The sequence below is a fragment of the Scyliorhinus torazame genome, chromosome 6 (genome assembly GCF_047496885.1).
Source record: "Scyliorhinus torazame isolate Kashiwa2021f chromosome 6, sScyTor2.1, whole genome shotgun sequence".
NCBI classification, from domain to species: Eukaryota; Metazoa; Chordata; class Chondrichthyes; order Carcharhiniformes; family Scyliorhinidae; genus Scyliorhinus; species Scyliorhinus torazame.
In genome coordinates, this window is record NC_092712.1 from 43,601,935 (window position 1) to 43,626,022 (window position 24,088).

Below are 24,088 nucleotides of genomic sequence, written 5' to 3' on the forward strand. Positions count from 1 at the left end.
TTCTCCTGCAGCATCTGTTCTGCCTGACCCTATTTCCTCCTCCCAATATGCCAAAGGGTGGCATGGTAGCACAGTGGGTAGCACGGTTGCTTCACAGCGCCAGGGTCCCAAGTTCGATTCCCGGCTTTCGTCACTATCTGTGCGGAATCTGCACGTTCTCCCTGTGTCTGCGTGGGTTTTCTCCGGGTACTCCGGTTTTCTCCCACAAGTCCCGAAAGATGTGCTGTTAGGTGAATTGGACATTCTGAATTCTCCCTCAGTGTACCTGAACAGGCGCAGGAATGTGGCCACCAGGGGATTTTCACCGTAACCTCATTGCAGTGTTAATGTGAGCCTACTTGTGACAATAATAAAGATTATCATTATTACTTGAACAACTTAATCCAAGTGTTGTGGGAACATCCACAGTGCTGTTAGGGAGTTCCAGGATTTTACCGCAGAAACAGTGAAGGAACGGTGATATATTTCCAAGTAAGGATGATGTGTGACTTGGAAGGGAACTTGCAGGTGTTGGGTGATCCCATACATCTACTGTTTATGTCCTTCTAGGTGATTGAGATCATGAGTATAGAAGGTAAATGCTGTCCTTAGGTGCATGTTTAAATATTGTCAATAATTATGATGTGTTTAATAAATCTGTGAATGGCTGTGATGTTGTGAACTCTATTATTCTGAGGGGTAATGTATAAGTAAGAATACTCACTCTGAGCACATTTATGAATGTGATTCTTGCACCATCATAAAATACATAATGAATATGTTACTTCATAATAGTTGAAAAGGCTTGTAAGTTAAACAAAGAGAATTTAGGAGCGGAATTCTCCCGAATCCTCGCAATGGCCAGACGGCGGAGTAAAAAGCGGCGAGAACCACTCCGGCGTCGGTCCGAAAGGAAGTTCGGAATCCTCCGCACTTCCGGGGGCTAGGCCGGTGCCGGAGGGTTTGGCGCCGCGCCAATTGGCACCGAAGGCCCAGCGTTGTCCCGCGCATGCGCAGAACCGTCGGCGTGGTCCCGTGCATGCGCAGTCCGGCCGGTGTGTTCTGGCGCATGCACAGGGGGGTGTCTTCTCCGCGCCGGTCATGGCGGAGTCCTACAGAGGCCAGTGCGGAAGGAAGGAGTGCCCCCACGGCACAGGCCCGCCCACAAATCGGTGGGCTCCGATCGCGGGCTAGGCCACCGTGCCCCCCCCCCCCCGGGGCTGAATCCCCCCATGCCCCCCACCCCCCCGAGGACCACACCAGCCGGTCTACCAGCCAGGTCCCGCCGTGTGGGACCATGTCCAATTCACGCTGGCGGGACTGGCCAGTAACTGACGGCCACTCGGCCCATCGGGGCCTGGAGAATTGCCGGGGGGGGCCGCTGCCAACGGCCCCCGACCGGCGTGACGTGATCCCCGCCCCCGCCCGAAAACCGGCACCGGAGAATACGGCAGCCGGCGTCAGAGAGGCGGGGCGGGATTCACGCCACCCCCCGGGGATTTTCCAACCCGGCAGGGGGTCAAAGAATCCCGCCCAAACGTGTTTATTATTCAAACACAGCAATGCAATTAAGGTGCCACTTGAATCTTACCTTTTACTGTCAACTCTCCAACTGTTCTGCTGCCTTCTTTCATTTCACAGATATAGACCGCATCGTCATCAGTCGTAACATTTTTGATTGTAAGTTTTCTAAGCGTGCCTTCCTCTTCTATTTTATATTTGGTGCTCTCGGCTATCTCAGTTTCCTCCAAGAACCAACTGGCCTGTATGGCAGGAATAGGAACTTCACATTGGAGGGTTGCAGTTTCCTTCTCCACAACTTCAACATCTTTCAGTTTGGTCTTGAAGGATACACTTGGTTCTGGATTTGGACATAATCATACATTTGAGTATTTTAGCATTGTTGTTAATATATATTATGCTTTACTTTTAAAAACAGACACACTAAGGAGACTTTACAATGAATTGCCGGAAGCTTGTTCAAAAGGTATTTGATAAAATGGCACACATAATTCAAGCAAAGATAGAGCTCATGGAATAAAAAGGACAGAATCAACGTGGATACGAAATTGGCTGAGTGGCAGGAATCAAACAGTGAACAGGTGTTTTTCAGACTAGAGGAACGTTTATACTGGAGGTCACCAGGAACCGGTGTTCGAAACCCTGATCTTCCTGATATATATTAATGAACGAGACCTTGGTGTACAGGGCACAATTTCAGAATTTTCTGATGAATCAAAACTTAGAAACATTGTGAACCAAGAGGAGATACAATTTTAAAGGGGGTGCAGGAGCAGAGCATCCTGAATTGAATATGTGCATATATCATTGGAGGCGACAGGACAGGTTGATAGAGCAGTTAATAAAGCATACGGCATATTGGGCTTTAAGAATACAAAAGCAAGTCAGTTATGTTAAACCTGTAGAAAACACCAGTTTGGCCTCATCCAGAATATTGCTTCCAGTTCTGGACACCACATTTTAGGAAGGATGTGAATGTATTTTAGGGGCTACAGGAAAGATTATGACGCAAGATGAAGGAGAATAAATAGGCCATTCACCCATCGAGTCTGCTCCGCCATTCAATGAGATCATGACTAATCTGATATGATAATCCTCAACTTCACTTTCCCACCTTATCACCATAATCTTTGATTACCTGATTAAAAATTTGTCTATCACAGCACTGAACATACTTAATGACCCAATCTCTACAGCCCACTGCAGTAAAGAATTCCATTGATTCACTACCCACTGAGAGAAGAAATTCCTCCTCTGGGCAACCCCTTACTCTGAGATTATGCCCTCTGGTCTTAGACTCTCCCACAAAGTTGGCACAGTGGTTAGCACTGCTGTCTCACAGCTCCAAGGGCCCGGGTTCAATTCCGGCCTTGGGTGACTGTCTGTGTGGAGTTTGCACTTTCTCCCAGTGTCTGTGTGGATTTCCTCCGGGTGCTCCAGTTTCTTCCCACAGTCCAAAGATGTGCAGGTTAGGTGGATTGGCCATGCTAAATTGCCCCTTCGTGTACAAAACATTAGGTGGGGTTACTGAGTTACAGGGATAGGGTGATGGCATGGGCTTAAGTAGGGTCCTCTGTCCAGGGACAGGTGCAGAGTTGATGGGCTGAATGGTCTCCTTCTGCACTGTAAATTCTATGATTCTAAGGGAAACAGCCTCTCAGCATCTACCCTGTCAAGCCCCCTGAGAATCTTAAATGTCTCAATAAGGTCATCTCTCATTCTTCTAAACTCCAATGAGTCCTTGCCCAACCTATACAACCTCTCCTCATAAGAAAATCATTATATACCCGGGATCAACCTAATGAACCTTCTCTGGATTGTCTCCAATCTCGGACTGTCTTTCCTTAGAAAAGGGGACCAAAACTGTTCACAGTATTCCAGATGTGGGTTGACTAGTACCTTGTATATTTTTAGCCCACTATTTTCTATTCTTCCTACCAAAGTGCATAACTTCACATTGTCCTACATTATATTCCATCTGACACACACACACATCCCCCTCGCCCCTCCTCTCCACCCCCCCACCCATGGATACCCATGGTGGGGGTTTGCCATCAGCGGGACCAGAAGATCCCGCCAACAACAGCCGGAAAATTCCAGCCATAGAATTTTATAAAACAAGAGGGCCTTCGGCCCATCATGTCTCCGTCCACCATCAAGCACCTATCTATTCTATCTAATCCCATTTTCCAGCATTTCAAGTGCTCAGCTAAATGCTTCTTAAATGTTGTGATGGTTCCCACCTCTACACCCTTTCAGGCAATGAGTTCTAGATTCTCACCACCCTTTGGGTGAAAAGGTTTTTCCTCAAATCCCCTCTAAATCTCCTGCCCCTGACCTTAAATCTATGCCCCCTGGTTATTGACCCCTCTACTACGGGGAAAAGTGTTTTATATACTCTATGTCCCTCATAATTTTGTGCACCTCAATCAGGTTCCCCCTCAGCCTTCTCTGCTCTAAGGAAAACAACCCCAGCCTAACTAGCCTCTCTTCATAATGGACTCTAACATTTTTCTAATGACAGATGTTCAGCGAACTGGCCTATAGTTACCTATTTTTTGTCTCCCTACCTTTAAATAAGGGTTATTTACGCAGGCAGTTTTCAATCCTCTGGCACTTTACCAGAATTTAAGGATTCTTGGAAGATTACTACTACCAGTGCATCCACTATTTCTGTAGCTCTTTTAATATCCTAGGATACAACCCATTAGGTCCAGGGGATTTATCGACCTTTAGCCTCATTATAATTCTCTGAACTTTTTCTCGAATGGTAGTTAATTTATTTATTTCCTCTCACCCTTTGCCCTTGATTATTTTGTATTTTTGGAATGCTATTAAGAGTCTTCCACTGTGAAGACTGACGCAAAGTATTTATTTAACTTCTCTGCCATTTCTTGGTTCTCATTATTATTTCTCCAGCCTCATTCTATAAAGGGCCTATGTTCACTTTGGCCTCTCTCTTCCTTTTATATATTTAAAGAAACGCTTACTGTCCGTTTTTATATTTCTTGCCAGTTTACCTTCATAGTTTACCTTTCTCTCTGTTTTATTTTGGTCATCTTTTGTTTGTTTCTACACTTTCCCAATCTTCATTGGGGCGGTTTAGCACAGGGCTAAATCGCTGGCTTTGAAAGCAGACCAAGGCAGGCCAGCAGCACGGTTCAATTCCCGTAACAGCCTCCCCAAACAGGCGCCGAAATGTGGCGGCTAGGGGCTTTTCACAGTAACTTCATTGAAGTCTACTTGTGACAATGAGTGATTTCATTTCATTTCTGGCTTACCACTAATCCTTGTTATATTGTATGTTTTTTCTTTCAGTTTAGTGCTATCATTAAGTTCCTTGGTTAACCATGGTTGATTTATCCCCTTCCTAGAATCCTTCTTGAGTCATGAACTATTTTTATAAACAATTGCCATTGCTGATCAACCTGTTATTTCTGCTGAACTCCTTTCCCAGTCTGCTCCAGCCAACTGTGCCCTCATTCCTTTATAATTACCCTTACTTAAGTGTAGCACAGCTGTTTTGACCCAAGTTTCGCACTCTCAAACGGAATGCTAAATTCAACCACGTTATAGTCACTATTTTGTAAGGAACCTTTTCTTCTGAGACTGTTATTAAATCTGCCTCACTACACAATACCAGATCCGAAATAACCTGATCCTTGGTTGGATCTATATTGCTCTAGGGAACTCTCCCAAATACATTCTATGAATTCTTCTTCATGACTACCTCTGCCAATTTGATTTTCCTAATCCGCATGAAGATTAAACTCACCCATGATTAATGTACTGCCTTTTTTTACATGTCTTCGTTACCTCCTGATTTATTTTAGGTCCTGTTCTCCTTCAAGAAGGTTGAGAGGAAATTTGATGTATGTGTTCAAAGTTATAAGAGGGGTCTGGACAGAGTAGATAGGGAGAAGCTGTTTCTATTGGTAGAAAAAGCGAGAACCAGAAGACACAGATTTAAGGTGATTGGAAAAAGAAGAAATGGCAACATGAGGAAACGTTTTTTCACGCAGAGTAGGTAGGATCTGAAATGCACAGAGTGTGATGGAGGCAGGTTCAATTAGGGCATTTAAAAGGGCCCTGGATCATTATGTGAAAAGTAAACATTTACAGGAGTACAGGAAAAAGGCAGGGGAGTGATACTAGATGTATTCCTCCTTCAGGCGGTTAACACAGACAGGAGCCAAATCGCCCCCTTCTGTATCGTAATCATTATATGATTGATGCACAATCAATTAATCTCGAGACAAGGTGAGTCATAACTAATCGGCTTTAATCAGCTAGAACTGTACCCAGCAGCTTCGATACAGAAAGTGAAGGCTGCTGGGACGGCATTGGTTCTTATACCCCGCCCCTGAGGGCGGAGCTATGTACGTTAGCCAATGGTAGACTCCTAGGTCTAGCCAATGGGCAGCCACCTCTCAGGTACTGTATTACCACAATGATTCTGTGCTAAATATTAAGGACTTTCTTAAGCGATAAGGAAGGGGAGAGAATGACAGGGTGTCAGGGTCTAAGGAATGAAGATTTCAGGTAGAAGTTATATTGTTGGAGAAGATTATGGAAATAGGAATGGTCATGAAGGGATTGAAGTACAAGGATGAGATGAGGGCTGGAAGTCAATATAGATGAAAATGAAAAGGAAAAAAGAGTGTGACTTAGTTCTAGATAGGTTACAGGGGATTGAAACTGCTGACAAGTGGCGACATGGTGACACAGTGGTTAGCACTGCTGCCTCACAGCACCAGGGACCCTGTTGAATTCCAGCCTTGGGTCACTGGCTGAGTGGAGTTTGCACTTTCTCCCTGTGTCTGTGTGGGTTTCCTCCGGGTTTCAGTCCAAAGTCCAAAGATGTGCAGCTTAGGTGGATTGGTCATGCTAAAATTGCCCCTTCATGTACAAAGATGTATAACTTAGGTGGGGTTATGAGAGAGGGCAGGGAAGTGCACCTAGGAAGGGTGCTCTTTCAGAGAGTCGTGCAGACTTGATGGGCAAAATGGCACTATAGGGATTTTATGAAGTGAACTTGTGATGGCAGACAAAGAATGGCTTCTGCCTTTCCAACGTTTAATTGCAGATCATTCTCAACTACATATTGGGCAAGTGATTTGACATCAGATGGCACTGAGGGTGTAGCTACACCACATGGACTGCAACAGGTCAAGAAGGCGGATCACCACCACCTTCAAGGGCAATTAGGTTGGGGCAATAAATGCTAGTCTAGCCGGCGATGCCCACATCCCATTAACTAATTTTAAAAAGGACATGGGGAACTGGGTATCATTAGCATCTATGTAGACGCCTGATTGCACGTCTATTGATGATTTAACCGGGAGCGGATATAAAAACAACATATATATTTATCACTTTTAATGTAATAAAATATCCCACGGCGATTCAAAGGCATATTATGAAACAAAGCATAACACTGAATCACAAAAGGAGATACTCAGTCTGATGACTAAAAGCTTGGTCAAAAAGGTAAGTTTTAAGGAGTGCCTTCAAGGAGGAAAGTGAGGTCAAGAGATGGAGAGCTGTGGGAAAGATATTCCACAGCTTAGGGACCAAGCAACTGAAGACCATCCGTGGTACGATTAAAATCATGGTTGCCAAAAGACCAGAATTAGAGGAATACAGATATCTCGTATGATTGTGGTGCTGGAGAAGGTTGTAGAGATAAGGGTGAAATGAGGAATAGCAGGGTATGAGCAAGGATATCCTTGGGAGACAAAACAACAACTTGTATTTATAAGCACCTTTAAGGTAATAAAATGTCCAAGGTACTTCACAGGGGACTTAGAAAATAAAATATGGCAAATCACATGAGGAGATACAAGTGCATCTAGGTAAAAGATTTCAATTAATATTTTAAAGGAGGAAAGAGAGATAACAAGAAAGAGAGAACTAGGGATCAAATTTCAGAGCACTAGGTTCCACAGCTAAAAGTATAGCCACCAATGGTAGACTGATTAAAATCAAGAGAGATTAAAATCAAGAATGCGCAAGTGGCCAGAATTAAAGGAGTGCAGATATCCCAGAGGGTTGTCGGACTGTAGGAGATTACCAAGATAAAGAGACGCAAGAGTTTGGAGGGCTTTGAAAACAAGGATATGTATTTTAAAATAGAAATGCTGCTTAACTGGGAATCAATGTAGATCAACAAGCACAGGGGTGACAGGTGACTGTAATTTAATTCATGATAGAAAACGGGCAGCAGAGTTTTGGATAACCTCAAATTTACAGAGGTTAGAACATGGGAGGCTGGTCAGGCCTAGAGCTCTATGGCAGCAGGATTCTCTCTTCTGCCGTTTGTCAATGGGATATCCCCATTGAAGCCACCCCCTGCCACTGGGAAACCCTCGGGTGGGGTGTACTGCCGGCGGGAAAAGAGAATCTCAATGGCTGGAGAATTCCATCCAGGATCTGTACATTATAATGTACCCCCCCCTCTCCCTCCCCCACATCCCACACACACACACCTTTACGGACTTCCTGAATGAATTGCATGCAGTTATAGCAGTCCCAGTATCTTGAACAAGGGAATTGTGGCTGACATTAGATACAGTAATCATGTTTCCTTGAAGGAAAAAACATGAATATAGCAGGCAGCTGCTGTTGAGCTTTAAAGGATGACAGCTATCAGCTTATGGGTTTAATTAGACCCATTGCTACTGGGAAACCCGGGGGGGGGGGGGGTGGTGTACTGCCGGCGGGCAAAGAAATCCCGGCGGGATGGAGCGGTGTGAACCACTCCGGCGCCAGGCCGCCCCAAAGGTGCGGATTTCTCCGCATCTTTAGGGGCCAAGCCCTCACCTTTAGGGGCTAGGCCCGCGCCAGAGTGGTTGCCGTCCCGCCGGCTGGTGTTGAAGGCCTTTGATGCCACGCCAGCCGGGGCCGAAGGGACTCCGCCGGTCGGCGGAATTCCGCACATGCGCGGGAGCGTCAGCGGCTGTTGACGCATCCCCGCACATGCGCGGGTGGGGTCACCTCCACATCGGCCATCGCGGAGGCTATGGCCAACGCGGAGGGAAAACAGTGCCCCCACGGTACAGGCCCGCCCACGGATCGGTGGGCCCCGATCGCGGGCCTGGCCACCGTGGGGGCACCCCCCGGGGCCAGATCGCTCCGCGTCCCCCCCAGGACCCCGGAGCTCGTTCGCGCCGCCTGGTCCCGCCGGTAAGGGAGGTGGTTTGATTCACGCCGGTGGGACAGGCATTACAGCAGCGAGACTTCGGCCCATCGCGGGCCGGAGAAATGTCGGGGGGGGCCCGCCAACCGGCACGATACCCGCCCCCGCCGAATCTCCGGTGCCGGAGAATTCGCCGGCCATCGGGGGCAGGATTCACGCCGCCGCCCCCCCCCCGGCGATTCTCCAACCTGGCGGGGGGTCGGAGAATCCCGCCCAGGTCAAGAGATTAATAAGGGGATCAGGGATTATCGGAGAAGGCAGGAGAAAGGGGATGAGAAAAATATCAACCATGATTGAATAGCGGAGCAGACTCGATGGGCCGAGTGGCCTAATTCTGCTCATATGTCTTATGGTCTTATTATTGATGTATTTCATACTTTTTCTTATTTTTATGGCGATCAATCTCAGATTACAATACTCTTCCAAAAAACTAAGTTGTTTAAAATGAATGTTCTTGTTCAAAATGGCAAAGGGTATAAATACCTATGAAAAACATTTTTACAGTTATTGGCAAAAGATGCAATGGAGACAGGAAGAGAAACTTTTTCACACAGCAAGTGGTTAAGATCTGGAATGTGCTGCCTGAATGGTGGAGGTAGGTTCAATCGAGCCATTCAAGAAGGAATTTGATTATTATCTGTAAAGGAAGATTGTGTGATTACAGGATGAAGGCAAGGAAATGGCATCAGGGGCGGGATTCTCCGACCCCTCGCCAGGCCGGAGAATCGCCGGGGGACGGCGTGAATCCCGCCCCCGCCGTTTGCCGAAGTCTCCGAAGGGAGAAAAGTCGGCGGGGCGTTAATGGCGCCGCTGACGTCGGAGAATGGCACGGGTCTGCGCAAGGCAGCCGATTTTGGGCCTGCCGATATTCTACCTTACGGATGGGCCGAAGTCCCGTCGACGTGAACGGTCATCAAACCTCCTTTTCATCGGCGTGAACCTGTGCTCCAGGTCCACGCCAACCAGCGTGGAGGTGAGTGACGGCCTGGGGGGTTGGCCGCTGGGCAGGCGATGGCGTGGCCGCAGTCTGAATGTGTGGGGAGAGGTGTGACTCGGGTTGTGTGTGTGTGCGCAGCGGGAGGGGTGGTTAGAGTGGGCTGGGCTCCGGGGGAGTGCCGGGAGGGGGGTCCGTGCCGGGGAGGGGGATGGGGGGTCCGTGCCGGGGAGGAGGTTGGATACCGTGCCGTGGAGGAGGATGGGGGGGTCCGTGCCGGGGAGGGGGATCCGTGCCGGGGAGGAGAATGGGGGGGGTCCGTGCCGGGGAGGGGGATGGGGGAGTCCGTGCCGGGGAGGGGGATGGGGGGTCTGTGCCGGGGAGGAGGATAGGGGGGTCCGTGCCGGGGAGGGGGATGGGGGGCCCGTGCCGGGGAGGGGGATGGGGGGAGGGGTCCGTGCTGGGGAGGAGGTTGGGGCCCGTGTAGGGGAGGAGGATGGGGGGGTCCGTGCCGGGGAGGGGGATTGGGGGTTCCGTGCCGGGGAGGAGGATGGGGGGGTCCGTGCCGGGGAGGAGGTTGGGGTCCGTGCCGGGGAGGAGGATGGGGTGGTCCGTGGCTGGGAGGGGGATGGGGGGTCCGTGTCGGGGAGGAGCATGGGGTGGTCCGTGCCGGGGAGGGGGATGGGGGGTCCGTGCCGGGGAGGGGGATGGGGGGGGGGTCTGTGCCGGGGAGGAGGTTGGGGTCCGTGCCGGGGAGGAGGATGGGGGGGTCCGTGCCGGGGAGGATAGGGGGTCCGTGCCGGGGAGGGGGATGGGGGGGCAAGTGAGTTGGTCCACCTGGCCAGGTGCCAGCCTCCAACAGTTGGACCCATGCGGTCCATGCCACCTGGCTGGGGGGAAGGAGGGGGTATGGGCAATGATGACATTGACCCCCCCCGCCCCCCAACCAGGCCGTCATGTTTTCCGATCATCCAGCGATGTTGGCCGCCGTGGCGGCAGCCGCTAATGTCCATGTTGCCCTGGATGAGGAGGAGGAGGAGGAGCGTGCCAGAGAGGCGGCGCAGGCTGCCGCAGAGGGGCAGGCGGCAGCCGCCCAGGCTGGAGGGACACCTGACCGACAGGACGACGAGGGGGAGGAGGACGTCGCGGCCCCACGGCAACGGAGGCACACGAGGGCGCCCCGGGTATATCGGCCCCGGCAGTCATACCAGGACCTCACGGACCGGGAATGCAGGAGGAGACTCCGGATGAGGCGGGAAACCGTGGCACACATCTGCCACCTGCTGGCACACCTGTCACCGCGTGCACTGGCGGGGGACACCCTCTCCCCGTGTCCGTCAAGGTTACGGTTGCCCTGAACTTTTATGCAACGGCGTCATTCCAGGCACCAAGTGGCGACCTGTCCGGCATATTGCAGACATCGGTGCATCGGTGCATCCGGGCAGTGACAGATGCCCTATATGCCATTAGCGAACCGCTACATCCGCTTCCCTGTGGACCGGGCCAGCCAAGATGCCCGGGCCGTGGGCTTCTCTGCCGTGGCCGGGTTCCCCATGGTCCTTGGCGCGATCGATGGGATGCACGTCGCCGTGCGGCCACCTGCAGATAACAGGGCCGTGTTCACCAATAGGAAGGGGACCTATTCGATGAACATACAGGTGGCCTGCGACCACTGCATGATGATCCTGCAAGTCTGCGCCCGTTACCCAGGCAGTGTACACGACTCATACGTGTTGTCGCGGTCATCCATCCCCAGCATAAACGAGGGACGCCATCCCCGGCTGAGGGGCTGATTGCTGGGCGACAGGGGCTACCCATTGCGATCGTGGCTGATGACGCCTGTACGGAGGCCACGCAATGAGGCGGAGAACCGCTACAATGATGCCCATGTAGCGACAAGGGGAGTGATAGAGAGGTGCTTTGGCATGCTGAAGATGCGTTTCAGGTGCCTGGACCTCTCTGGGGGCGCCCTCCAGTATCGGTCAGATAGGGTCGGCCGCATCATTGTGGTGTGCTGCGTCCTGCACAACATAGCCCAGCAGAGGGGCGATGTGCCGCAGGCAAAGGAGGGCGGAGTGGAGGAGCAGCAGGAAGAGGCGCAGTCCTCCCAGATGAGGGGGATGGGGGCAATGGTCAGGGCAGACGGGCTAGACACTGGCGGGTGGCTGTCCACCGTTACCGGCTGGCCCAGCGGGCATGGGACAGACTGATAGTCGCCCGCTTCACTGACTAGATGGGCGTGGGAATCGGGTAGTATGGCCACAGACCGCACACCATGGCAACAGCCGACCACCCACACCCCCCACCCATCCACCCACCCAGCACCCTCACCCCCCTCCCCAACCCCACCCACCCCACCCGCATGCACACCACCCCCCCCATTGCCGATCCACCTGCGGCACAACGGCCGGGCTCACACAGTTGCAGGTGGACGCGTGTCTATCGCAGGCCATGGAGGATGATGACAACCCGCCCTGCGGTGAGCTCCTGGCTCCACATCGTTGGACTATGTCTGACCCATGGCCACAGTACCACCATCCACCCGGACCATCCCTGCATGCGGCTATGACACTGCAGCGCACGGTCCCGTCCTCTGCCCGGGGGGATGTTGATGGCGGCCCAGGGGGAAGGGGGCAGACTCACCTGGGGCTGAGGTAAGACCACCCCTCACACACACACTTGCGCTCAATGTACATGACACCCCCGCACGCTTTGGACAGAGCACAAAGGCAGCTTCTGTAGGTGTAACATTGACTTTAATAACCAAACGAGTTCATGCACGTGCCCTAGCCCCTAAAACTCATCTGTGCCCTGCACCCGTGCCAACTTACTCAGTGTCTAATTGTTTGGCCTTACGGGCCCTTTGACTACGTCTACGTGGTTCCCCAGACGGTACAGCAGAACTGGAGGTGGACTCCTGTGATTCCTGCCCTCTGACACTGGATCCCTTTGGTGGCCGTTTCCTGGGGCGTCCTGGCCTAGATGTGCCAGGCTGCGGCCCGGGGGACTGGGATGGCGAGCTGCCAGCCTGTCCTGCCCATTGCCCACCCGATGCACCTGGGACGGAAGGGGGGGGGGAGTCCGAGGTGTCGCGGTGTTCCCAGACCTCCCCTATAGGGGGACCCGGGACGGACCACACCACCTCCTCCTCCCTCGGGGTGCCCGATGGCCCCCAGGCCTCTACATGGGTGGGGGGATGCAAACGGATTGGCCATCCGACGCCCCCCCGGCATCTGGCGCTGCCAGTCCTGGAGGCCCGTGCTGGTATCGACAGGGGTCTGCAGGTTTGCAGCCATGGAGCCCAGGGGGTTGGCAAACCCTGTCTGTGACAGTGCGACACCGGCTCGCACATGGCCACTGGCGCCGATGCCCTCAGCGATGGCCTGCAGAGACTGGGCCATGGCCTGCAGAGACTGGGCTATGGCCTGCTGAGACTAGGCCATGGTGTTGAGCGCCTCTGCCATCTGGCGCTGGCACTGGCTCATGGCCTCCTGTGAGAGGGCAGCCATGTCCTGGGCCACAGACGCGCCTGCACGGAAAGCCCCAGGCCTCGCAAACCGTTCCCCATGTCTGACACCGTCGCACCCATTGCCTCCACCGCGGACGCCACCCGTGCGGTGTCGGCCTGGGTGGCACGCATGACCGGCACCACTTCCAGCTCCTGGACGCGGGTGGACTCCTCCACCTGCGACTGCAGCCGCCGCAAGCCGGCCGTCACCCTCTTCGCTCGTCTCCGGGTCGGTGGTTGCATCGGATCTATGTGTGGGTGTGGAAACTCCAGGAACCCGGGATCCATCTGGCGGCAGATGTTCGCTTGGGCTGGGCTGCCCTCCGACCGCCCGGCCCCTCTGCTGCTCCTACCTCCACCTGCTGTACCGGGACGGCTGTGTTGTGCGCACCAGTGAGTGTACCAGACGCCTCATCACTAAAGTGCCCAACCAAGGTGAGTGTTTCTGCGATGGTGGAGGGTGTTGGTGACAGCAGTGGCGTTGTGTCGTACTCTTCGTCCCACTCTTGAGTCCATGGCACTTTGGGGTGGGGGTTCGTCTCCACCCATCCACTCTGAGTCACTGTCCGGTATTTCGTCTTCCTGGGTAGTGCTGTCCCGGGTAGGGGTGTCCTGGGTAGTGCTGTCCCGGGTAGGGGTGTCCTGGGTAGTGGGGTCCCGGGTAGTGGTGTCCCGGGTAGTGGTGACCTGGGTAGTGGTGTCCTGGGTAGTGGTGTCCTGGGTAGTGGTGTCCTGGGTAGTGGTGTCCTGGGTAGTGGTGTCCTGGGTAGTGGTGTCCTGGCTCGGATGTGACGGGGGTCTGTGGCTGTCCCCCTCGTCGCTGGGTGGCACACGCCTGCGTCGTCGCTCCCGCACGTGACGGGGGTGTCGTATCCCTGTTGCTCCAGGTCTCTCCGTCTCCCGTGGTGTGCGAGGGGCATCCTGCGGGCGTCGCATGCCGGAGGGTCCGGGTCTCTCCTTCTCCCGTGGTGTGCGAGGGGCATCCTGCGGGCGTCGCATGCCGGAGGTTCTGGGTCTCTCCATCTCCCGTGGTGTGCGAGGGGCATCCTGCGGGCGTCGCATGCCGGGGGGTCCGGGTCTCTCCGTCTCCCGTGGTGTGCGAGGGGCATCCTGCGGGCGTCGCATGCCAGAGGGTCCGGGTCTCTCCGTCTCCCGTGGCCTCCGAGGGGCATCCTGCAGGCGGTCTGCACCTGCGGGGATGGGTGCCTCGACGTTTGCTCCTGCGATACACAATGAAGCATGCATGGTTAGACACGCAGGCAGTGATCAGGTGATATGGGGGAGGGGGGGATATGGGGGAGGGGGGATATGGGGGATGGGGGGGATATGGGGGAAGGGGGGATATGGGGGAAGGGGGGTTATGGGGGAGGGGGGATATGGGGGAGGGGGGATATGGGGGAGGGGGGATATGGGGAGGGGGGTTATGGGGGAGGGGGGATATGGGGGAGGGGGGATATGGGGGAGGGGGGATATGGGGGAGGGGGGATATGGGGGAGGGGGATATGGGGGAGGGGGGATATGGGGAGGGGGGATATGGGGGAGGGGGGATATGGATATCGGGCAGGGGGGGAGGCTCACCCTGGCTGCTCTGACGAGGTCGTTCACCTTCTTGTGGCACTGGGTGCCTGTCCGTGGTGTCAGGGCCGCAGCAGTGACGGCCTCTGCCACCTCCCTCCACAGACGCGGCTGTGGCGTGGGGCAACTCTGCGGCCGTGCCCGGGATACAGGGCGTCCCTCCTCTGCTCCACTGCGTCCAGGAGCGCCTCCACATCCCGTGACTGGAACCTCGGGGCTGAGCGGCGGCCAGCCATCCAGTCGGGTGTTCCGGTCGGGTGTTCCGGTCGGGCGGGGGGGGAGCAGAGCGGCCTTATGAGCCGTCACGCCGTGCGGCGTGAATGACGCTGCACGGCGTGAACCACGTGCGCAAGCGTGGATCCCGTCACGTCGCTGCTAGCCCATTTCGGGCCGGAGACTTTTGAACCATTTTTCCGACGTGACGCAAGTCAGATTTGCGCCGTTTTTTGCGCCGATCGGCGGACTTTGCGCTGATAACAAATAAAGAACAAAGAACAAAGAAATGTACAGCACAGGAACAGGCCCTTCGGCGCTCTAAGCCCGTGCCGACCATACTGCCCGACTAAACTACAATCTTCTACACTTCCTGGGTCCGTATCCTTCTATTCCCATCCTATTCATATATTTGTCAAGATGCCCCTTAAATGTCCCTATCGTCCCTGCTTCCACTACCTCCTCCGGTAGCGAGTTCCAGGTACCCACTACCCTCTGCGTAAAAAACTTGCCTCGTACATCTACTCTAAACCTTGCCCCTTTCACCTTAAACCTATGCCCCCTAGTAATTGACCCCTCTACCCTGGGGAAAAGCCTCTGACTATCCACTCTGTCTATGCCCCTCATAATTTTGTATACCTCTATCAGGTCGCCCCTCAACCTCCTTCGTTCCAGTGAGAACAAACCGAGTTTATTCAATCGCTCCTCATAGCTTATGCCCTCCATACCAGGCAACATTCTGGTAAATCTCTTCTGCACCCTCTCTAAAGCCTCCACATCCTTCTGGTAGTGTGGCGACCAGAATTGAACACTATACTCCAAGTGTGGCCTAACTAAGGTTCTATACAGCTGCAACATGACTTGCCAATTCTTATACTCAATGCCCCGGCCAATGAAGGCAAGCATGCCGTATGCCTTCTTGACTACCTTCTCCACCTGTGTTGCCCCTTTCAATGACCTGTGGACCTGTACTCCTAGGTCTCTTTGACTTTCAATACTCTTGAGGGTTCTACCATTCACTGTATATTCCCTACCTGCATTAGACCTTCCAAAATGCATTACCTCACATTTGTCCGGATTAAACTCCATCTGCCATCTCTCCGCCCAAGTCTCCAGACAATCTAAATCCTGCTGAATCCTCAGACAGTCCTCATCGCTATCCGCAACTCCACCAACCTTTGTGTCGTCTGCAAACTTACTAATCAGACCAGTTACATTTTCCTCCAAATCATTTATATATACTACAAAGAGCAAAGGTCCCAGCACTGATCCCTGTGGAACACCACTGGTCACAGCCCTCCAATTAGAAAAGCATCCCTCCATTGCTACCCTCTGCCTTCTATGGCCTAGCCAGTTCTGTATCCACCTTGCCAGTTCACCCCTGATCCCGTGTGACTTCACCTTTTGTACTAGTCTACCATGAGGGACCTTGTCAAAGGCCTTACTGAAGTCCATATAGACAACATCTACTGCCCTACCTGCATCAATCATCTTAGTGACCTCCTCGAAAAACTCTATCAAGTTAGTGAGACACGACCTCCCCTTCACAAAACAGTGCTGCCTCTCACTAATACGTCCATTTGCTTCCAAATGGCAGTAGATCCTGTCTCTAAGAATTCTCTCCAGTAATTTCCCTACCACTGAAGTAAGGCTCACCGGCCTGTAGTTCCCGGGATTATCCTTGCTACCCTTCTTAAACAGAGGAACAACATTGGCTATTCTCCAGTCCTCTGGGACATCCCCTGAAGACAGCGAGGATCCAAAGATTTCTGTCAAGGCCTCAGCAATTTCCTCTCCAGCCTCCTTCAGTATTCTGGGGTAGATCCCATCAGGCCCTGGGGACTTATCGACCTTAATATTTTTTAAGACACCCAACACCTCATCTTTTTGGATCACAATGTGACCCAGGCTATCTACACCCACTTCTCCAGACTCAACATCTACCAATTCCTTCTCTTTGGTGAATACTGATGCAAAGTATTCATTTAGTACCTCGCCCATTTCCTCTGGCTCCACACATAGATTCCCTTGCCTATCCTTCAGTGGGCCAACCCTTTCCCTGGCTACCCTCTTGCTTTTTATGTACGTGTAAAAAGCCTTGGGATTTTCCTTAACCCTACTTGCCAATGACTTTTCGTGACCCCTTCTAGCCCTCCTGACTCCTTGCTTAAGTTCCTTCCTACTTTCCTTCTATGTCACACAGGCTTCGTCTGTTCCCAGCCTTTTAGCCCTGACAAATGCCTCCTTTTTCTTTTTGACGAGGCCTACAATATCACTCGTCATCCAAGGTTCCCGAAAATTGCCGTATTTATCTTTCTTCCTCACAGGAACATGCCGGTCCTGTATTCCTTTCAACTGACACTTGAAAGCCTCCCACATGTCAGATGTTGATTTGCCCTCAAACATCCGCCCCCAATCTATGTTGTTCAGTTCCCGCCTAATATTGTTATAATTAGCCTTCCCCCAATTTAGCACATTCATCCTCGGACCACTCTTATCCTTGTCCACCAGTACTTTAAAACTTACTGAATTGTGGTCACTGTTACCGAAATGCTCCCCTACTGAAACATCTACCACCTGGCCGGGCTCATTCCCCAATACCAGGTCCAGTACCGCCCCTTCCCTAGTTGGACTGTTTACATATTGTTTTAAGAAGCCCTCCTGGATGCTCCTTACAAACTCCGCCCCGTCTAAGCCCCTGGCACTACGTGAGTCCCAGTCAATATTGGGGAAGTTGAAGTCTCCCATCACCACAACCCTGTTGTTTTTACTCTTTTCCAAAATCTGTCTACCTATCTGCTCCTCTATCTCCCACTGGCTGTTGGGAGGCCTGTAGTATACCCCCAACATTGTGACTGCACCCTTCTTATTCCTGATCTCTACCCATATAGCCTCACTGCCCTCTGAGGTGTCCTCTCGCAGTATAGCTGTGATATTCTCCCGAACAAGTAGCGCAACTCCGCCTCCCCTTTTACATCCCCCTCTATCCCGCCTGAAACATCTAAATCCTGGAACGTTTAGCTGCCAATCCTGCCCTTCCCTCAACCAGGTCTCTGTAATGGCAACAACATCATAGTTCCAAGTAGTAATCCAAGCTCTAAGTTCATCTGCCTTACCCGTAATGCTCCTTGCATTAAAACATATGCACTTCAGGCCACCAGACCCGCTGTGTTCAGCAACTTCTCCCCGTCTGCTCTGCCTCAGAGCCACACTGTCCCTATTCCCTAGTTCTCCCTCAATGCTCTCACCTTCTGACCTATTGCTCCCGTGCCCACCCCCCTGCCATACTAATTTAAACCCTCCCGTGTGACACTTGCAAACCTCGCGGCCAGGATATTTATGCCTCTCCGGTTTAGATGCAACCTGTCCATCTTATACAGGTCACACCTGCCCCGGAAGAGCTCCCAGTGGTCCAGATAACGGAAACCCTCCCTCCTACACCAGCTGTTTAGCCACGTATTTATCTGCTCTATCTTCCTATTTCTAGCCTCACTGGCACGTGGCACAGGGAGTAATCCCGAGATTACAACCCTCGAGGTCCCGTCTTTTAACTTTCTGCCTAGCTCCCTGAACTCCTGCTGCAGGACCTCATGCCCCTTCCTGCCTGTGTCGTTAGTACCAATATGTACAACGACCTCTGCCTGTTTGCCCTCCCCGGAGAATTTCGCCCAGGAAGAGAAACTTTTTCACACAGCAAGTGGTTAAGATCTGGAATGTGCTGCCTGAATGGTGGAGGTAGGTTCAATCGAGCCATTCAAGAAGGAATTTGATTATTATCTGTAAAGGAAGATTGTGTGATTACAGGATGAAGGCAAGGAAATGGCATCAGGGGCGGGATTCTCCGACCCCCCCCCGCCGGGCCCGAGTGAATCCCGACCCGCCACCCCGACGCTGGCTGCCAGATTCTCCGGCGCTGGTTTTTCGGCGGAGGCAGGAATCAAGTCGCGCCGGTCGGGGCCGTTTGCAGCGCTCCCCCCCCACGGCGATTCTCCGCCCCGTGATGGGCTGAGTGGCCGCCTGTTTTCGGCCAATCCCGCCGGTGTATATTACACCAGGTCCATACCAACTGGCTCTGCGGGCGGCCTGCGGAGTCCTCGGGGGGATCTGGCCCCGGGGGGGCCCCCACCTGGCCCGCGATCGAGGCCCGGCGGGCCTGTGCTGTGGGGGCACTCTTTCCCTCCGCGCCAGCCAGTTTAACGGTCTGCCATGGCCGGCGTAGAGAAGAACCCCCCTGCGTGTGCGCTGGGATGACGCCACTACACGCTGGTGCTCCCACGCATGTGCCATCTTGCGCTAGCCGGCGGAGGCCCTTCAGCGCCGATTGGCGCAGCGCCAAGCCCTTAGGCACCAGCTGGCGTGGCGCCAACCCCACCGGCGCCGGCCTAGCCCCTGACGGTGCGGAGGATTCCACACCTTCCGGGCGGCCCGACGCCGGAGTGGTTCACGCCACTCCTCGGCGTCGGTACACCCTGCCCCGCCAGATAGCGGAGAATCCCGCCCCAGGTATATTGCTCACTCAAAGAACCAGCGCAGACACAACAGGCCAAATTAAATTCTCTGTATTGTAACATTTCTGTGATTTGCTAAAGTATTGCCTCTAACTTTGTGTGATTCTATCGATGTCTTGAACATAAGTATTCGTTGGGCACTAAAGTTTTTTTTAGTGACTGGAACAGGTTTGTCACAGGCTGGAGTCTAATTAAACCCATTTGCTGATAGCTGTCATTCTTTAAAGCTCAACAGCAGCTGCCTGCGATATTCATGTTTTTCCTTCAAGGAAACATGATTACTGTATCTAACGTCAGCCACAATTCCCTTGTTCAAGATACTGGGACAGATATAACTGCATGCAATTCATTTAGGAAGTCCATAAAGGAGTGTGTGTGTGTGTGTGGTGGTGGTGGGGGGGGGGGGGGGGGGGGGGGTTTAACATTATAATGTACAGATCCTGGCTGGAATTCTCCAGCCATTGAGATTCTCTTTTCCCGCCGGCAGTAAACCCCACCCGAGGGTTTCCCAGTGGCAGGGGGTGACTTCAATGGGAATATCCCATTGAGAAACGGCAGAAGAGAGAATCCCGCTGCCAGTGAACGGTGAGCCTCCAAGAAACACACGGTTGGGAGACCAGAGCATCAGCCCCTTAAGTTTTTACGTGGCAGCTGGTTGAAATCCAATTAAATGTTGCATCCCTGCTTTAAATATCTCCAAATGTTACACTCGCTGCATATCTGCTTACAAAATATCTTCATGTACCCTAGCCTGAATACCACCCATGCATCATGTAAGGGAGGGAAAATGTGGATAGAAACTTGTTCAGAGTGCACACCAAGAAATCAAAGACCCAAAATTCAACCATAATTGGACTCAGAGTCATCAACATGTTTGTGGTGCGCTGTTGATGATAATTGGGCAGCTTGAAGGTTTGAGGATGATCAATTTGGGTTAGTTGTCCTTAGCAATAATGAAAGCATAAGGTAGCCTTAATAAGGAAAGATTTATTATGGAATAACAAAGAATAATCCTTTTTTTTGAAAGTTCTGCTCTATCTTATAAAAGTTAACTTCCCATGTTGTGTAAATTTGGCAAGCAGTGGGTTGAGTATCCAAAGCAGCTAAAGAAATCTATTTTTGTGGTCGGGTCTAAATGAAATTGGTGAGCTGCCAGCACTAATCACCTTCCTTGTCGCTGGAACACCAATTATGAGGGTGGGAAATCCAGCACAAGTGCCACTTCTTTTGCCATGGCTGATAATGAACACCGATATTCTACTACAGCAGCAACTGTCTACTAATTTGGTGAATTTTTTTAATTCATTTTTACAGGGTATGTCTCTCCATGCATCTACTCTACTGAGTAGCACGACACTCCATATCCTTCACCTGATGTCTGTGTCTGTGTATTTACATTGTGTATCTATCATATGTCCTATGTTTTTCATGTATGGAACGATCTGCCTGGACTGTATGCAGAACAATACTTTTCACTGTACCTTGGTACATGTGACAATAAATTTAAATCAAAGCAAAATCATATACGCTTCGCTGACTAGGCCAGCATTTGTTAACCACCCCTAATTTCCCTTGAGAAGGTGGTGGCAAACTGCCTTCTTGAACTGTTGCAGTCCATGTGCTGTAGGTACATCCACTGTGCTGTTAAGTTTAGGAGGAACTTCTGTTTAGGAGGAACTTCTTCACCCAAAGGGTTGTGAATCTATGGAATTCCTTGCCCAGTGAAGCAGTAGAGGCTCCTTCATTAAATGTTTTTAAGATAAAGATAGATAGTTTTTTGAAGAATAAAGGGATTAAGGGTTGTGGTGTTCGGGCCGGAAAGTGGAGCTGAGTCCACAAAAGATCAGCCATGATCTCATTGAATGGCGGAGCAGGCTCGAGGGGCCAGATGGCCTACTCCTGCTCCTAGTTCTTATGTTCTTATGTTAAGGAGGGAATTCCAGGATCTTGACCTAGCGAAGTGAAGGAACGGCATTTTATTTCCAAGTCAGGATAGTGAGTGACTTGGAGGGGAACGTCCAGCTGGTGGTGTTCCCATGTATTTGCTGCCCTTGTCCTTCTAAATCAGGCATTTTCAAAGTGGGGGTCGTTGCCCGCGGGTGGTTCGCGGATGGGTGCCGGAAGAGTCGCGGAGCCATCCAATGAGTGGGCAGGCATGCGCAGTGCGCCCCATTTTTTTTATATGGTCTCGCCCGTCATTTTGAAGGCCGCTTGCAGCCGGCATTGTTAAAAGCCGGCTGCCGCGATGTTGTGCGCGAATTTGCGCAATCAGAGACGCAGAAGATTTTTTTAAAAATTCAATGTAATCTTCCTGCCTGAAGGGAGGCAAAGAGCATGTCACGCTCCCTGAACGTCACGTGCTTTGGGCGCGATTCCAATTCCTCCATTTTGTCAGCAACAAACAAGGTAAGGGAAAATAGTGGGTCACAAAGGTTGGCCGGCGTGGGTCGCGAAGGTCAGCCGACGTGAGTCCCAAAGGTTGGTCGGTTGGTAAAAATGGGTCCCCAGAAAAAAAGTTTGAAAAACACTTCTAAATGATAGTGGTTGTGGATAAGGTGAAGAAGCATACATAGGTTGAGCATCCCTTATCCAAAATGTTTGGGGCCGAGTGTGTATCGGATTTCAGAATATAATATGATAATACGCATGTGTAGCTCACTGGGACATGCGCATTGCCCGGGAGCCATCCCAGAGCATTGTGGGATTTTCTACTCATGACACCACATCAGCGCTCGAAACAAAGTGCGGATTTCGGAATTTTTCGGTTTTTGGAATTTCGGATAAGGGATGCTCAACCTGTACAACTATTCCGTCATCCAAGTTATTGATATATGGTGAAAAGCTAAGATTCCAGTACAGATCCCCAGGGGAATACAGTATGCTACATCTCACAAATCAGACTGAACCGATGCAGTAAGTCAGAGGGAATTAAAGTGGGGATAGAAACAAAAGGGGCAGCATGGTAGCATTGTGGATAGCACAATTGCTTCATAGCTCCAGGGTCCAGGTTCGATTCCGGCTTGGGTCACTGTCTGTGCAGAGTTTGCACGTCCTCCCCGTGTGTGCGTGGGTTTCCTCCGGGTGCTCCGGTTTCCTCCCACAGTCCAAAGATGTGCAGGTTAGGTGGATTGGCCATGATAAATTGTCCTTAGTGTCCAAAATTGTCCTTAGTGTTGGGTGGGGTTACTGGGTTATGGGGATAGGGTGGAGGTGTTGACCTTGGGTAGGGTGCTCTTTCCAAGAGCCGGTGCAGACTCGCTGGGCCGAATGGCCTCCTTCTGCACTGTAAATTCTATGATAATTCTATGAAAAAAGGCAGTAAGGGGCAAAGTGAAAGGCAGAGAAACCAAAGTCAAAAATCAAAAATGGCTACAGTAGAGGATACAGAGACTGTGGAGAACTAGGTGAATGGGTCCAGTAAGGCTAGGAGAAATAAAACACAGGGAAAGTGCACAAAACATGACCGGACTGATGGTCTGAGAAAGCAGAGAACTAAGGAAGTCTAGATTAAATTCCATTTATTTCAATGCAAGAGGCCTGATGGGCAAGGCAGATGAACTCAGGATATGGATGGGTACATGGGACTGGGATATTATAGTTATTACTGAAACATGGCTATGGGAGGGGCAGGACTGGCAGCTGAATGTTCCAGGGAACAGATGCTATCGGAAAGATAGAACAGGAGGTAAGAGAGGAGGGGGAGTTGCGTTTTTGATTAAGGAGAAAATCACGGCAGTATTGAGAGGGGATATATACGAGGGTTCGCCCACTGAGATTTAAGAAGGGAGAGATCACTTTGATAAGATTGTACTATAGACCCCAAATAGTCAGCGGGAAATTGAGGAGCAAATACGTGAGGAGATTACAAGAGCTGCAAGAAAAATAGGGTGGTAATATTTGGGGACTTTGACTTTCCCAACATTGACTGGGACAGTCATAGCATTTGGGGCTTGGATGGAGAGAAATTTGGTGAGTGTGTTCAGGAGGAATTTCTCATTCACTATGTGGATGGCCCGACTAGAGAGGGGACAAAACGTGACCTCCTCTTGGGAAATAAGGAAGGGAAGGTGACAGAAGTGTTAATGAGGAATCACTTTGGGACAAGTGACCATAATTCAATTAGTTTTAAGATAGCTATGAGGAATGATAGGTTTGGCCTAAAAGTTAAAATTCTAAATTGTGTATTAGGCATGAGCTTTCAAAAATTGATTGGGGAAGTCTGTTGGTAGGCAAAGGGACGGCTGGTAAGTGGGAGTCTTTCAAAAGTGTGTTAACCAGGGTTCATGGGAAGTACATTCCTCTTAGAGTGAAGGGCAAGGCAGGTAGAAATAGGGAACCCTGGATGACTCGGGATATTGAGACCCTGGTCAAAAGGTCAAGTAGGCATATGACATGCATAGGCAGCTGGGATTAAGTGGATCCCTTGAAGAGTATAGAGGTTGTCGGAGTACAGTTAAGAGAGAAATCAAGAGGGCAAAAAGGGGACATGAGATTGCTTTGGCAGATAAGGCAAAGGAGAATCCAAAGAGCTTCTACAAATACATAAATGGGAAAGAGTAACGAGGGAGAGAGTAAGGATCAACAAGGTCATCAATGTGCGGATCCACAAGACATGGGCGAGATCCTAAATGAATATTTCTCATCGATATTTA

The 24,088-nt window shown here is 51.6% G+C and overlaps 1 protein-coding gene across 1 annotated transcript in view; it reads right to left on the reverse strand.

The window, feature by feature from the left end:
* The window catches only part of LOC140424765 (obscurin-like), a 1,044,598-nt gene that overhangs the window by 976,437 nt on the left and 44,073 nt on the right, over positions 1-24,088 (reverse strand). Inside the window, 1 exon segment of the mRNA XM_072508149.1 lies at positions 1,571-1,840. Within this exon segment, the coding sequence (XP_072364250.1) occupies positions 1,571-1,840 (270 nt within the window).